This window comes from Pelodiscus sinensis, chromosome 20, assembly GCF_052426305.1.
Source record: "Pelodiscus sinensis isolate ZL-2025 chromosome 20, ASM5242630v1, whole genome shotgun sequence".
NCBI classification, from domain to species: domain Eukaryota; kingdom Metazoa; phylum Chordata; order Testudines; family Trionychidae; genus Pelodiscus; species Pelodiscus sinensis.
Window position 1 is genome coordinate 445,094 of NC_143071.1, and position 15,362 is coordinate 460,455.

The 15,362-nt window shown below is 45.1% G+C and overlaps 1 protein-coding gene and 1 long non-coding RNA gene across 3 annotated transcripts in view; one reads left to right on the forward strand and one right to left on the reverse strand.

Moving 5' to 3' along the window:
• Positions 1-15,362, forward strand: part of CCDC57 (coiled-coil domain containing 57) — a 173,555-nt gene that overhangs the window by 32,892 nt on the left and 125,301 nt on the right. For both annotated transcript variants that reach the window (XM_089771854.1, XM_089771855.1), the window contains exons 6-10: positions 3,260-3,334; positions 4,386-4,586; positions 10,225-10,383; positions 11,828-11,990; positions 15,115-15,249. In XM_089771854.1, the coding sequence (XP_089627980.1) occupies positions 3,260-3,334; positions 4,386-4,586; positions 10,225-10,383; positions 11,828-11,990; positions 15,115-15,249 (733 nt within the window). The remainder of the gene's footprint in view (positions 1-3,259; positions 3,335-4,385; positions 4,587-10,224; positions 10,384-11,827; positions 11,991-15,114; positions 15,250-15,362) is intronic.
• LOC112543743 (uncharacterized) overlaps positions 8,773-15,362 on the reverse strand; it is a 73,763-nt gene continuing 67,173 nt past the window's right edge. Inside the window, exons 4-5 of the long non-coding RNA XR_012896946.2 lie at positions 11,808-11,925; positions 8,773-10,005 (exon numbers count right to left, since the gene is read on the reverse strand). This is a non-coding gene — a long non-coding RNA (uncharacterized LOC112543743). The remainder of the gene's footprint in view (positions 10,006-11,807; positions 11,926-15,362) is intronic.

Consider the following 15,362-nt stretch of genomic DNA (forward strand, 5'->3'; position numbering starts at 1 on the left):
AAATCATGCCAATCTAGACGCAGCCGCAATGTTTTTGTTGCCAAAGCTTCCCTATGAATGAAGCAATGAACTCCGGTTACCATTGGAGCGCAGTGTTTCACCAGCATTTGGAAGCCCAATCTTGAGCCCAGCATGGCAGGTGCACCATCAGTGGTGACACCCACAAGATTTACCCAGTCCAGACCATGTACTTCAAAGAAATTGTTAACAATTTCCATCACATCCTGACCTTTTGTGGTGGTATGAAGAGTCTTACAAAAAAGAAACTCGTCTTTGAAGTCTCCCTGAACCATGTTTCATGCGAACACCAATAGCTGAGTGTGACGGACCCAGCGGGGTCCGCACAAGGAGCGGGGGAGGCCCCCCCCCGAGCGGGAAGCGGCGGCCGTGGACGGCCGAAAGCCGCTCGGCGTGGCGCCGCCAGCCCCGCCGCAGCAGAAAGCGGGGGCGGGCGTGCACTGGGGGAAGCGGGAGAAGCCCCGGGCAGCCACGAAACGCCCGGTTAGGGCACCACGGTTCGCGTCCCGGGGTGGAGCCATGGGAGCGCTCGGGCGGGAGCCGGCCCGGAGAGCCCCGGAGGGGGCGGGGCTTGCGCCCCTGACGTCACCCGCCCGCGCCCATAACAGGGGCAGGGGGACGCTCCGGGGGGGCGGGGAGCGAGAGGGCAGCCACCCTGGCTTCCCGGCATCCCGAGTACCCGGCCTTCCGGGCAACGAAGGGAGACGACACCGGCAGCTGGCGACTCGCCCTGAGATGGGCACGGCGCCTGCGACGGGGTAAGTGACTTAACCTTGCGCCGGCCCAGGGGGCCGGCGGCGCGGGAATGGAAGGAGTCCGAGGCGGGACCGTTTTGGCGCCCGTGGGGAGGCGAGTTTCTTGCGGCTGCCCCGCCTGCCGTGGGGGGATCGCTTTAAGGCACCCGCCCCACTTAGGTCCTCGGGCTGGGACCCGGTGGCGAGGGTGGGCCCGGGTCCCCCACTCCCCACACCCCGACCTCAGCGCAGGTCTTCCAGGCTGTGATAGCCGAACACACTACCCAACCTCCCTCTCCCCACCTAGAGGGTGCGAGAGGAAGGAATCAAGACTAGAGGGACGGCTCAAGAGCCCCGGCCGGGGGCCGCCCGGGAAGGCGCTGGGCTGGGTCCGCCGAGCCCCCTCATCCCCATACAGGGCGAGGGGTGATCGCATCCAGTCCCGGGCTCGCTCACGGACCCCGGACATCGGGACTACGAGGCTCTCGAAGGCGGTGGGTTCGCGGAGCCTCACCCCACCCCGCCGGCCCTGATCCGGGGCGCGGGCAGGGGTAGCGGGGTGTGGCGCTCGCACCCTTAAAACCCGCCACACTGAGAGCACAATGTGATGTCGGTCGATTCATCCAATTGTATGGCAAACAATGGAGACTTCTTTATTTCATCACAACTTGTTCACTGATGTTCTGTGATATCTCATTTATCCGTCTTGATACTGTGTCGTTAGAGACAGATATATCATTCAGCTTCCTTGCTGTTTCCTCGCCAAGAACAAGCCGCACCATCTCTTTTGCACAGGGGAGCACAAGTTGCTGTACAGTGGTGTGAGGCTTCTTAGCGTGTTCAGCTTTGTATGCAACCATGTAGGAAGCACACACTGCATTGCTTGTCTTATTGTAGAATGCACTTGTTGAGTTGAGGCACTGCCGTTTCAGACCTGATAACTACCGCTCAAAATAATCTTCATCCTTTTGCAGTAAGCTGAGGTGACACTTTTCGAGGTGGAGTTTCAGCTTAGCCAGCTTCACTGAGTCATTCCCCAAGACTTTGAAACAAAAAACATATTGTGGCAAATCCACGCCTTCTTTTTCTTGACAAGTGAAGCCGAATTTGATCTAGTCCTCCGAATATTTGCGCTTGACATTTCTTCCTGTCATTGCCATTATAAACAAACTATACCACACCTGTAAAACGGCACTAGTAGCACAGGATGAACGACACAGCAACTGCTCAGCACGATGGCGGCAGCTACACTGATGCTCAGAGCCTCAGATGGAAGTTACTGGCAACACAACACGGTTGCGTCCTAGGTGACACCACGTGTTTGTGAACGTGACCTAACCGCGGTGCTTGCTCACGCCTCGTGACTTTGGACAATGTTCCTGTGGACCCACCAGTTGAGAACCAGAGATTTAAGAGCTCCTCATGGAACTGTATTAACCTTTTATTGTTCTTCCTATCTTTTCCTCACATTGGAATGGCTTGCAGTTGTACCTTTTTAATATTGTCTCCTTGAGAAACAGCCAGCTCTCCTGAATTCCTTTTTCCTTTTGAATTTGTCCTTATTGGACTTTATTCATTCTCTGAGTGTCTAAGTCCATTTTCCTTACTCTGCTGCTTTCACTTCTTCCTTTCTTTAGAATCATGAAATCTGTTATTTCATGTTCACCTTCATCCAAATCACCATGCCTTCAAATTTCCTACCAATTCCTCTGTGTTAGAATCAGTTCTAAATGGCTGTCTCTCTGGTTAGTTCCTCCACCTTATCTTACCTCAGATATTCAGAGACACTGTTCCTAGTCAACAATAGGATAAATCAAATTTGGATTCTCTAGGACAAGCCATTTCAAAACTGACATTCATTTAAAAATCAGGATAAATTTTTAGAAGGGAATTTTTTTCAATCTTTTGTATCTCATTAGTTCCTGGTGTAATGGGCTCTCCTTACTGGATATGCTCAGTGAAAAATATGGTAGACACTGTACTTCCTTTTAAATTCACTGTCATTTTTATAGGCAGGATTTCCTAAATGTACCTTTTTATTTTGTTTCTAGAAAATAATTACTTTGACTTCTAATGGAATTAAGCCAACTGCCCCAGCTTCTTTCTTGCTTCAGTTCCCATCTTTGCTACTAATTAACTCACTTTTTTCATAGGAAGCAAATGCAAATATTCCTTTTGCTTTGCCTCACTTTTTGTCATATCACTGTGATTCTTGACCCCTTTTTTTTTCTTTTCTCCTTTTTATTTCCATCTGAAAGCAATAAACTCTCCTATGACATACCCATTCTCAAATATCTAATCACTTTTCAGCCTTGATCTAAATTCTGTCTATTGTCCACCTTCTGACTTTATCCATGCTTTTGTGTCCATTTGATATTTGACCTTTTTCTGGTTTCATCTCCTTATTCTGAATTGCTTAATCCTCACTATCTTCTTTCCTAGCTATAATTCTAAGCGTAACAATTTCAGTTACAAAATTGATAAATCTTATGTCTTTGCTAATTTAGGATAAAGGATTTAGAATGTAAGCTTCATGTAGCATACCTGACTTTACAAAAAGAAGAGGAAACATTTCAGAGAAAGTAAGTATTTCTGATATATGACATTGCATTCAAAGACAGAGTGTGAGTGTGTGGGTTTATTGGGTCACTGAGTGGGGTAGGGAGGCAGCACCTGCAAACGCAGAGCCACATGGAGCCATCGGTGCCTCCCTGAGCTGTGTCAAGTAGGCACTCCAGTCCCCTACACCCTCCCACCCAGATCCCACATCCCCACCGTCACTTGCACCCCGTAGCCTTGCAGACCCCACCCCTTCCCCCATTCTGTTCTCGTACCCTACCTCCCACCCAGACCATGCACTCCCACCCCAGCTGCTCTATGGCAGCCCCCCCATCTGCACATGGAACCTCTTATTTTGGCCCCACCTCAGAGACTAGGGGTCCCACAAAATCTACAAGCCCCGGCCCCCCATTTGGGGATTAGGTCAGTGAGGGTTTTTTTGTGGCTCCCAACTAATTTTTTGGGGGTCAGTGGACTCTTAACTCAAAAAAGGTTCTCTACTCTTGTTTTAGAGGTTTGAGTGTAACTGAATTTGGCCTTCCAGAAGGGCACAAGATACCACCAGGCAACCTTAACTCTATGTTAACAAAGCATTTTGTCAATGAATAAAGAAAGCGTTTAAACAAAGTTATGATTTTGTTCATGTAGTTGCAGTTTAATGTCGATTCAGTAAAGCATTTCAATACATGCTTAAAATGGGCTAGTTCATGTATTTGAGTGTAAGCATGTGGTTAAGTGTTTTGCTGAATAGCTACTAAGTTTATTAACATACATCATATTTTTATCATTTTACTCCAGGTTGCTTGATTCCTTTTTATAGTATCATTCCTTGTTGAAGAACATATTTAGTCTGTTCCATGAATTGATTAATTTGATCCTAATGATCTTAGACCTTGTTCTAAGAGCTTTACTTTTTAGTTCTCCAGATCTTCTCAAACAGAAGTGACACAAATATTTGTGAAGTCCACTGATATGCACAAGTTTACGCTGTACTTTTTATCATTTTAAACCTTAGACTTGAGGGAAACAATCCAAACAAACAATAGTCTTAATTTGTATATTGGTGTTTTCTAGACATGAGGTGCTAGATCACTTTGCCAAGGAGAAAGATGCAGTACTGGCTTCAGTGAAAGAAGTCCATGCTGAGCAAATACAAAAATTGGAAAATCAGATAAGAGATCTACAAATAAGTAATGAGACTGTGGAGATGGAGTTGCGTAGAAGAGAATGGAGGCATGCAGATTGCTTGAGGGAGAAAGACACTGTAATTGAAAAGTGAGTGTTGTTTGATTAATCTGAATTCTATGAACTACAGGTGAAAGACAGAAATCAGAAAATCTTACATGATCAGTGTTGTGTTTCATTACTTATATGACTCAAAAAGTGTACAGTTATTCAGTTAAGATTGTTTTAGATACAAGGTGTGGTATCTGACCAAAGGTGAGTATTTATAGAATTTTTGGGAAAAATATTTTCCAGAGTAGAACTACTGGAAAAATGAATTGTTGCTATTAACAACATAAAAAGTTAAGACTTTTCTTTAGTTTCTGTTGTTGAAAGTGAGCGGTTGTCGAAGTGAAAATATCCCATTATTGTAAAACATAGTGTAATTTCTATAAGATTATAATTTAGCCAAATCAAAACAGATTTTACCAGACTATAAAAGTCCAATATCCCCTTTTCTTCACCATATCACCCCCCCCACCTCACTACTCCATTCCCCTCCCCTCACTCCCCATTCTTCTCTTCCTTCCCTATTCTAGTGCCTCTTCCCCCACCTCCTCCCCTCAGTTCCCACCAACACCCACTTACCCAGCCCCACCTTAGGCATCTTTTCTTTACATCTCTCCATTGACTCTTCTTTGTTGCATCAAACATAAGATACTTGTGTCACTTTCAAGCCGCTTATCCACTTATCTCCACCCTACCTATCATTTCTTATTCAGTATTAAATGGTCAGTGCCTGTCTGATTGGCCTACAGCAGGGGTTGGCGACCTTTTCAAAGCAAAGAGCCAAATTGCATCAAAATTCAGAACAAGCGGTCATCAAAGCTGTATAAGAATGCCCATTTGCTTGATTGAAAATATACAACTTAATATTATTGATAGTGGACATAATGACTAATTATAGCATAAATGAAACATTGTACTCACAGACTTTATTTAATGAGACTTCTGCTGCTACATCTTTTCACACAGTTTTGAAGTTTACATCATGACTAGTCAAATCCATCTTCATGCATGCATTCGAGCTGTCTTCTCTCAATCTTATGGCGGGGTTGGTGATGTGGGGGTGCAGGAGTCTAGGTTGGAGTGTATGAGGGGCTCAGGGCAGGATATTGGGGTGTATGATGGACTCGGGGCACAAGGTTAGGCTGTGTGGGTGCAGGAGTGTTGTGGCAGAGGACTAGGGATGTGGGTGTGCATGAGTTTGGGGATGTGGGGGTATGAGGGACTCAGGGCAGGGGGTTCAGGTGTATGATTTGGGGTTGTGGAATCCCCATCTCTGGAGATGTTTAAAAGTAGGTTAGATAAATGTCTATCAGGGATGGTCTAGACAGTACTTGGTCCTGCCATGAGGGAAGGAGACTGGACTCGATGACCTCTTGAGGTCTCTTCCAGTCCTAGTATTCTGTGATTCTATGAGTGCTCAGGGTTGGGGGGGTGTGTGTGTGTGGGGGGGGTGTATAGGAGTGTTATGACACTGCAGCCAGATGTGGGCTGGGCTCCAATTGGGGACTTGTTGTTCAGGCTTCATTTTTAAATAAAGTAAAATATTACGTCCAACACAAAAGGTTTCAATGTTGTCTTTATTTGTGGCAGGGGTGGGGAACCTTTTCTTGGTTGGGACCACTGACTCTCAGAAAATTCAGTTGGGAACCATATAAGTGAGAGGCAAAAAAAAAAAAAGTCCTCCAAACCTTCCCCCCCAACCCTCACTGATGTGACCTCCAACTGAAACTCCTCACTCCCCTGCTGCGCCAGCCCCATAGTAGGGGGAGGGGCAGGGAGGATAGAGGCTCAAGGCCTCAGGTCAGATTTACTCTTCTGGAGTTCCAGAGATAGTGGATTTTGTGGGCCCCCTTAGGCTCTGGGTTGGGGCCAAAAATGAGGCATTAAGTGTGTGAGACAGGGCTGCCAGTGAATGGGATAAGGATGGGAGTACAGGATCTGAGTGGGAGGTGGGGTGTGGGAGGGGGTGATGGGGTGAGTTCTGGCCAAGGGGCTGGGGTCAGGGGGTGTCTGGCTGGGGGCAGAGGGGATTTTGGGCAGGGGGAAGGCTGATTCACTAGGGGACTGGGGGGATTTTGGCCATGGGGCAGAGGGCAAGGGGTGTTTGGCCAGGAGGCAGGGAGGATTTGGTCAGAGGGCTGGGGACAGGGGACAGGCCGTGTCTGGCCAGGGGAGAGGTAAAGGGGGGGGGCATCTGGGCATGAGGAAGTGTGGGGGGACACTCACTTGTTTTTGCGCCATGCAGCAAGCAACGTGTAACACGCCTCCCACTGCTCCTATTCGCCAGTAGGAAGCCTGCAAGAAGGGTTGGTAGGGGAGGCCTGCAGGAATTTTCCCCTGAGGGAACAAATTAGCAGTACACAGGGAGCCATATTTGGTTCCTGGTTTCCCCTACTCCAGGGTGAAGGAAAATGCTGTAGTGCCAAGTTATTTTTAGCTCTGTTCCCTGCATGCCAGCTTCTCTCTCCCCACCCCAGCCCCGTCCCAATGCATGAAGTCGTCTTGCAGGGGCTGTAAAACTATAGCACCAGCGCTGGCTCCCTGTTGTGAGGGGAGTAAGGGAAGGCTGAGTTAGGGCTCCAGGAGAGCCGTATCTGGCTCCCTAGAGGGACATATTTGGCTCATGAACCATAGGTTGCTGACTGCCACAGTGTCAGCCTCCATTGCCTGAAATGATAGCTCTGTGACTTGTGAACTTCTCTGTTCCACTGTTCATCTCAGTGGGTATTTTCTTTTCCCTCTCCCCATGTCAGTAGTTGAGAGCTTGTGATTTTCACCAAGCATGTTCAATCTCAGATCCTCACCCTGGTGTTAGAATAATAGAATATTAGAACTCGAAGGGACATAGACAGGTCATCAAGACCAGTCCCCTGCACTCAAGGCAGGACCAAGCACTGTCTAGATCATTCTTGATAGATGTCTATCCAACCTACTCTTAAATATCTCCAGAGATGGAGATTCCACACTCTCTCTAGGCAGTTTATACTAGTGTTTAACCATCCTGACTGATAGGAAGTTTTTCCTAATGTCTAACCTAAACCTCCCTTACTGCAATTTAAGCCCGTTGCTTCTCGTGCTGTTCTCAGAGGCCAAGGAGAACAATTTTTCTCCCTCCTCCTTGTAACATCCTTTTAGATACTTGAAAACTGCTATCATGTATCCCTTCTCTTTTCTGTATAAGCCCAATTCTTTCAGTCTTTTCTCATGGGTCATGTTTTCTAGACCTTTAATCGTTTTTGTTGCTTTTCTCTGGACCCTCTCCAATTTCTCCACATCTTCCTTGAAATTTGGTGCCCAGAACTGGACACAATACTCCAGTTGAAGCTTAATGCTCAGGACCCTGATGAAAGGAAGAAAGGGGAGTAGCAAAATACACACTCAAACTTAAGAAAAGCAGACTTTGACTCCCTCAGGGAACTGGTAGGCAGGATCCTCTGGGATGCTAACATGAGGGGAAAGGAGTCCAGAAGAGCTGGCAGTATTTTAATGAAGCCTTATTGAAGGCACAGGAACAAACCATCACAATGCACAGTAAGAAAAGCAAATATGGTGAGCTTAAACACAAAAAAGAAGCTTACAAGAAGTGGACATTTGGACACATAACTAGGGAAGAGTATAAATATATTGCTCGAGCACATAGGGGTGTAATCAGGAAGGCCAAAGCACAACTGGAATTGCAGCTAGAAAGGGATGCGAAGGGAAACAAACAAGGTTTCTAGAGGCATTTTAGCAATAAGAGGATGATCAGGGAAGGTGTGGGATCTTTAGTGAATAAAGGGAGGTAACCTGGTGATAGATAATGTGGGGAAAGCTGAAATACTCAGTGCTTTTCCCCCCTCTGTGGGAAGCCCTCAGTGGAGTGAGAACAGGTTAAGAACTATTTAGAAAATGTGGATGTGCACAATTGCGTAGGTCTGGATTTAATGCATCTGAGGGTGCTGAGGGAGTTGGCAAATGTCATTGCAGAGCCATTGGCCATTATCTTTGAAAACTCATGGAGGTCCCAGATGATTGAAAACAGGCAAATGTAGTCCCCATCTTTAAGAAAGGGAAGAAGCACAATTCAGGGAACTATACACTCATCAGCCTCACCTCAATCCCCAGAAAAATCATGGAGTCTATTTTGAAGCACTTGGAAGACAGAAAAGTGATCAGGAATAGTCAACATGGATTCACCAAGGGCAAGTCATTCCTGACTAACCTGACTGCCCTCTATGACGAGGTAACTGGCTCTGTGGACATGGGGAAGTTGGTGGATATGATATACGTTGACTTTAGCAAGGCTTTTTATACAGTTTCCCACAGTATTCTTGCCAGCAAGTTAAGGAAATATGGATTGGATAATTGGACTGTAAGGTGGATAGAAAGCTTGCTAGATTGTCAGGCCCAACGGGAAGTGATCAACATCTTGATGTCTGGTTGGCAGTTGGTTTCAAGTGGAGTACCCCAAGGGTCAGTTCCAGGGCGGATTTTGTTCAGCATCTTTATTAACGACCTGGAGAAGAGGATGGATTGTACCCTCAGCAAATTTGGGGTAGATATGTTTGGTTCCTGGTAAGGGAAGAGGTAGATATGTTGGCGGGCAGGGATAGGGTCCAGAGTGACCTAGACAAATTGAAGGATTGGGCCAAAAGAAATCTGATGAGGTTCAACAAGGACAAGTGCAGAGTCCTGCCTTTGGGACAGAAGACTACCAAGCACTGTTACAGGCTGGGGACTGACTGGCTAAGCAGCAGTTCAGCAGAAAAAGACCTGGGGATTACAGTGAATAAGAAACTGGATATGAGTCAAGAGTGTGCCCTTATAGTCAAGAAGGCGAATGGCATATTTGGGTGCATTAGGAGGAGCATTGCCAGTAAATCTAGAGAGGTGATTATCTCCCTTTATTCAGCACTGGTAAGGTCACATCTGGAATATTGTGTCCTGTTCTGCCCCCTCCCCATTATAGAAAGGATGTGGACGCAAGTGGAGAGGGTCCAGTGGAGGGCAACCAAAATGATTAGGGGGCTGGAGCACATGACCTATGAGAAGAGGCTGAGGGATCTGGGCTTATTTAGTCTGCAGAAGAGCAGAGTGAGAGGGGATTTGATTGCAAGCTTTAATTTTCTGAAGGAGGTTCCAAAGAGGATGGGGAGAGGCTGTTCTCAATAGTGACGAATGGCAGAACAAGGAGCAATGGAATTCAGTTACAGTGTGGGAGGTCTAGGTTGGATAGTAGGAAAAACTAGTTTACTAGGAAGGCGGTGAAGTACTGGAAAGGGTTACCTAGGGAGGTGGTGGAATCTCCACCCCTAGAGATTTTAAGTCCCAGTTTGGCAAAGCCTTGGCTGGGATGATTTAGTTAGCATTGGCCCTGCTTTGAGCAGGAGGTTGGACTTGATGACCTCCTGAGGTCTCTTCCAGAGTCTATGATTTGTCATAAAACAATCCTCAGTCCTCTTCACTGAAGGTCTATGAATTTCTGTTGGTTGATAGAGAAATCATCAGTAATACAAATATTGCTTTGGTATATTTGCAAAATGTAAATTTTAGGAGGACATTTAATAAAATCTGTTGCTTAGAATAAAATTGTTTTGAAATAGTTTTTTTGTGTTACATAATGTGATTTGTCCACTTGGTTTCTTAAAAAGAAAAAAGCTACTTTGTTTGAACAAGTACATGACTTACATACTTTGTGTAGGCTTGAAGGAGAGCTAACAACACTTAAAACCAGATGGGATTCTCATCTAGCTCAGATTTCCAAAGACACCGTTTCCAAAGACCTTCAAATTCAGTCCTTGCATGAGGAGAAGGTGAAGCTGAAGGCAGAGCTGGCCAGATTCCAGAAGGATATAGAAAGGTACTGAGATTGCTAAACCCTTGACTCCTGAATGGTTTTGTTTAGGGATAAGGATTTAGAGCAGATTTTTAAATGCTCTCATGATATGTCTACACTGTAGCTAGGAGTGAGCCTTCCAGCCCAGGTGGACAGACTGTCACTGAGGGCTCAAGCTAGCACTCTAAAAACTGTACTATGGATGTTGTAGCTCCAGTGAAGACACGAACTAGCCACCCCAGCTCAGACCCAGGCGGAGTCAGATGGGCTTGAGACCCTGAGGTGCAGCCCAAGCTGCAGCATCCACGTTGCTATTTTGAGCAGGCTAACTCAAGCCCCCACTATTGCAAGTCTGTCTCTCCACACTGGGAGGCTTGCTCCCACTGGCAGTGCAGGCATACTCCAAGTGATTGGATCTTCCCTTTGTGCCATTCAAATCCGATGAGCGTTTTGGCATCGATTTCAGTGGGAGCAGCATTTGGTCAGTGCTGAGTGCTCTGGAAAAGCCCACCTTTCAGTCTGATTCTTTTACTTTCCTTATCAACCTTGTGTCCTGGTTCACCCAAACATCATTATAGTCCGTTCACAATGTCTCTTATTCTCTTTTTCTGCTATATTGCAGATGGAAGAAAAATCACAGCTGATTAGTACTTCAGTCATACTGGATTTTCTTTCTGTTGTTACTTCCTTCTTCATTTAACCACAGTCCTAGTGTCTTTCCCACAACCTAGGTTTTTTTCCCATGGACATAATTTCTTCTCATTTAATTTACCTATTCATCTAACAATTTTTTTGCCATTTTGAATTGATTTCTACAAGTTGATGTACTGTCCTTGAACACTATACTCCGATCACGTTATCTCTATAGTCCTTTTTTCCATTTTTTGTACAATCACAGTATTCATTTCAGCTGTACATTTAACTATCCTGTTTTGTGACTCATTAGCCTTTTCTCTGTGTCTCTGTGGTGGTACAATATCCTATAGGATCTTCCATCCTTCATTTACTACTATTCCCATTCATACGTCTGATTATGGGGCCGCCTGCACTAGTTCCTTTCATTTCTCCGATTGCTGTTTATGGAATTGATCAAACATTGTCTAACTACTTTTTGTAATTTTCTTCCTCGGTTTTGTAAATTCCCCAAATTGATTGGTATGTACTCCAGGAATTCCCCTTTACTAACAAGGCCCTAATTAGCTCCCCCTCTAAGTTAGTATAAAATCCAAAATTGCCTTTTCTCACATGGTCTTCTCCACTCTTTGAAATAAGAAGTTGTCTTGTGTAGAATTCAAAATGCTAGTTAATTACCTATTATTATATGTTTCAGAAATTATAATCTCCCTTTGGCACCAGAGCTTGAGACTTTGGACATAGTATGTTGCTTTCCCAGTTCGATGGTCTTAGTAGCTGAAATAGACATTCAGGGACCTGAAAAAATCACTCACCTTGGTCCTTTGTATCACAGGTATAGACAGCAACTATCTCTTGCAGCAGAGCGTGAGCTGATTCTGGAACGGGCTCAAGTGCAAGCAGAGCTGGACTGGCAGCAGCGCTATGAAAATGCTGAAAGAAATCAATATCAGAAATCTGAGGCTCTCATACAGAGCCTGTCAACAGCAAGGGACCAGGTCATTATCAGGTCAAATTGACTTTGGTGTGTACTGAGTGGCTTTATCAGCACAGGGGCTGGACTTGATGACTCTCAAGGTCCCTTCCAGTCCCACATCTCTGTGATTCTGCAGACTATTTACTTGGGTTTAAAATAATAAACAAGAAACTTGTCCAATGCCATAAGCACCTTAACATTATTAATAAAAGTCTCAGAGGGTAGCTGTGTTAGTCTGTAACCAAAAAAACCCTAAAAAAATTGGATGGTCCTGTAGCATCTTAGAGACTAACCAAAAATATAGATAGTATCATGAGCTTTTGTGGGCACAACCTACTTCTTCAGATGTCAAATATGGAGCAAGGGGCCCAGGGTATAAATATATAGCAGAAAAAGAGGGGCGAGGGCAAGGGAAAAAAACCTGTCAATTAAAGTGTCTATGCTAAATGAGGCTAGTGGCGCCCAATACTTAGCTTTTGATGTCATTTGGGTGTTGAATATAATGGCCCATCCAAGACATATCTTTGTTCATTGCTTGGGTGAATGTGTCACATATGCATATGAAGGCCAGTTCCGCAGACTAGCTGGTTCCTGAAATTACTTTGAAAGAGGATAGCCACTTTTAGATCCATTAATGAGTACCCCAATATGTTAGTGTTCCCCAATAGATTTCTGTGTGTTACCATTTCAAATATCTGATTTGTGTCCATTAATCCTTTATCGTAGAGATTGTCCAGTTTGGCCAATATATATGGCAGAGGGGCATTGCTGGCAATTGATGGCATAGATAACATTGGTGGATGTTCAGTTATATGAGCCTTTGATATGGTGACTTACGTGATTAGGGCCTTTGATGATGTTGCTTGTGTAGATGTGTGGACAGAGTTGGCACTGGAGTTGATTGCAGGAATGGGTTCCTGGATGAGTATAATTGAGGTATGCTGTGTGGTTATTGGAAATAATTTGTTTTAGGTTAGGGGGTCGTCAGTAGACGAGGATTGGCCTGTCGCCCCCACCCCTCCAAAGCCTGTGAGACTGAGGGATCATTTTCCAGTAAAAGTTGTAGATTGTTAATGATGTGCTTGACAGGTTTAAGTTGGGAGCTGTAGGTGATAAATAGTGGTGTTCTGTTATTTTGGTTTTTGGCCCTATCTTGAAGAAGCTGATGCTTGGGTACTCATCTGGCTCTAGTTTTTCACTTCCGCTAGTGGATATTTAAGTTTTAGGAATGCCTGATAGAGATCTTATAGGTGTTTGTCTCTGTCTGTGGGATGGGAGCAAATCCGGTTGTATCTTAGGAGCTGGCTGTAAATAGTTGATCAGGTAATGTGTCCTGGATGAAAGCTAGAGGCATGTAGGTAAGTATAATGGTAGGTAGTTGTTGAAATCCCTGTGGATTTTTTTCAAAGGTCTCCTTCCCATGGGTTCTATGATGAAGATGTTGTTCATATAGCATAAATAGAGTAAAGGTATTAGAGAGCGATGAATTCCACAGAGATTTCAACAACTTCCACCTACCATCAACCTCAGTCAGGACCAGTTCATACAAGAGAATCTAATTCCTTGAGACTACCATATAACTAAATGATAGCGTCATTTCCATCCCCTTATACTAGAAACCTACCAACCCTTATACTTATGTCCATGCCTCTAGCTTTTATCCAGAAACACATTACCCAATCAATTGTTTACAGCCTGCCCCTAAGATACAACCAGCTTTGCTCCAATCCTACAGATAGAGACAAACACCTACAGCAGTGTTTCTTAAGGGGCCCACGGATCTACTCTGAGAAACCTGCTAACTGGCCTCTTCAGTTTGTTTATTTACCAGTTCAGCAGCCACGGAGTCTTGTGGCTCCTCTTGGCTCCAATTCACCGTTTGTAGCCAACGGCAGCCGCAGGAAGCGGCGTGGGCCAGGCCATTGCTTCCTGCACTCCCTTTGGCTGCAAGTGGTGAACCGGAGCCAATGGGAACAGCAAAGCTCTGTGGCTGTGGAGATGGTAAGTAAACAAACTGGAGTGGCCAGTTAGCAGATTTCTCTTTAACTCATGTGATAAAGGCACATGGCTTTAGTCCTTAAGGTCTCAGGTTCCATTCCTCCTGCTGCTGAACAGGGTCTGTTGGCAAGGGCAGAGTGGATCCATAGACCACTTTGAGAAACACTGACCTACAGGAGCTCTATCAGGCATTCCTAAAATTTAAATATCCACCCATGGAAGTGGAAAAAACCAGATTGACAGAGCCAAATGAGTACCCAGATATTGCTGCTTCAAGATAGCCCAACAGAGAAAACCACTTTATCATCACCTCCAGCCCCCAACTTAAACCCCTCCAACACATTATCAACAATCTACAACCTATCCTGGAAGATGACTCCCCACTCTCACAAGCCTTGGAAGACAGCCCAATCCTCATTTACAGGCAACTGCCAAACCTCAAACAATTTTTTTCCGGTAACCATGCCGCATACTTCAGTCATACTCACCCAGGAACCCACCCCTGCAATCAACTCCAATTCCAACTCTGTCCACATGTCTACACGAGCAACATCATCACAGGATCTAACCACATAAACCACCACATCCGAGGCTCATATAACTGCACATGGACCAAGGTGATCCATGCTATCAAGTGCCAGCAATGCCCCTCTGCCATGTATATTGGCCAAACTGGACAGTGTCTACGACAAAGGATTAATGGACACAAATCAGATACTCAAAATGGTAACACACAGGAACCTAAAACAACAATGAAAGGCCCTGTAGCACCTTAGAGACTAACCAAAAAATATAGATGATAACATGAGCTTTCATGGGCACAACCCACTTCCTTCACATTGCAGATACTGCAGTCTGATTCTTGTTTTAAAAAGTAAAACCGTAATCCTGGTGTTTTGTAATCTAAGTGCTTTATAGACATTGCTGAATGTCTGGGAGGCACATGATTATTCTTGTCACTTTTTCAGAGGTTAGGAAGTTGAGGCACAGGGAAGTTGAGTGATTTTTTTTTAGGTAACAGAAGGCTGTGGCAGAGCCAGAAATAGCATATAAGTTTCTTGATTTCCTGTTTTGTGATTGGACCAGAACCTCCCTTCTAATAGCTTTGCTCTCTCTGACTTGAGACACCATAACTTTGTGTTTTGTAGGTTACAGCTCAGCTACAAGAGAAGGATCAGAAGCTGTGTGAAATGGAGACACTTCTGTCTGCTTTGACCTTTGAAAGAGACCAAGCAGTGCAGGCACTTCAGAAACATGGTATATTGCCTGAAGGAGAGAACCAGGTTAGACAGGAGATTGACCGGTTGGTGACCACTGTGTTAGTCTTAAATGAATATTTTAAAAACACATGAAAGTGCAAAATATTTTTAGAATGCCTGTTGCTCTTTAAACATCC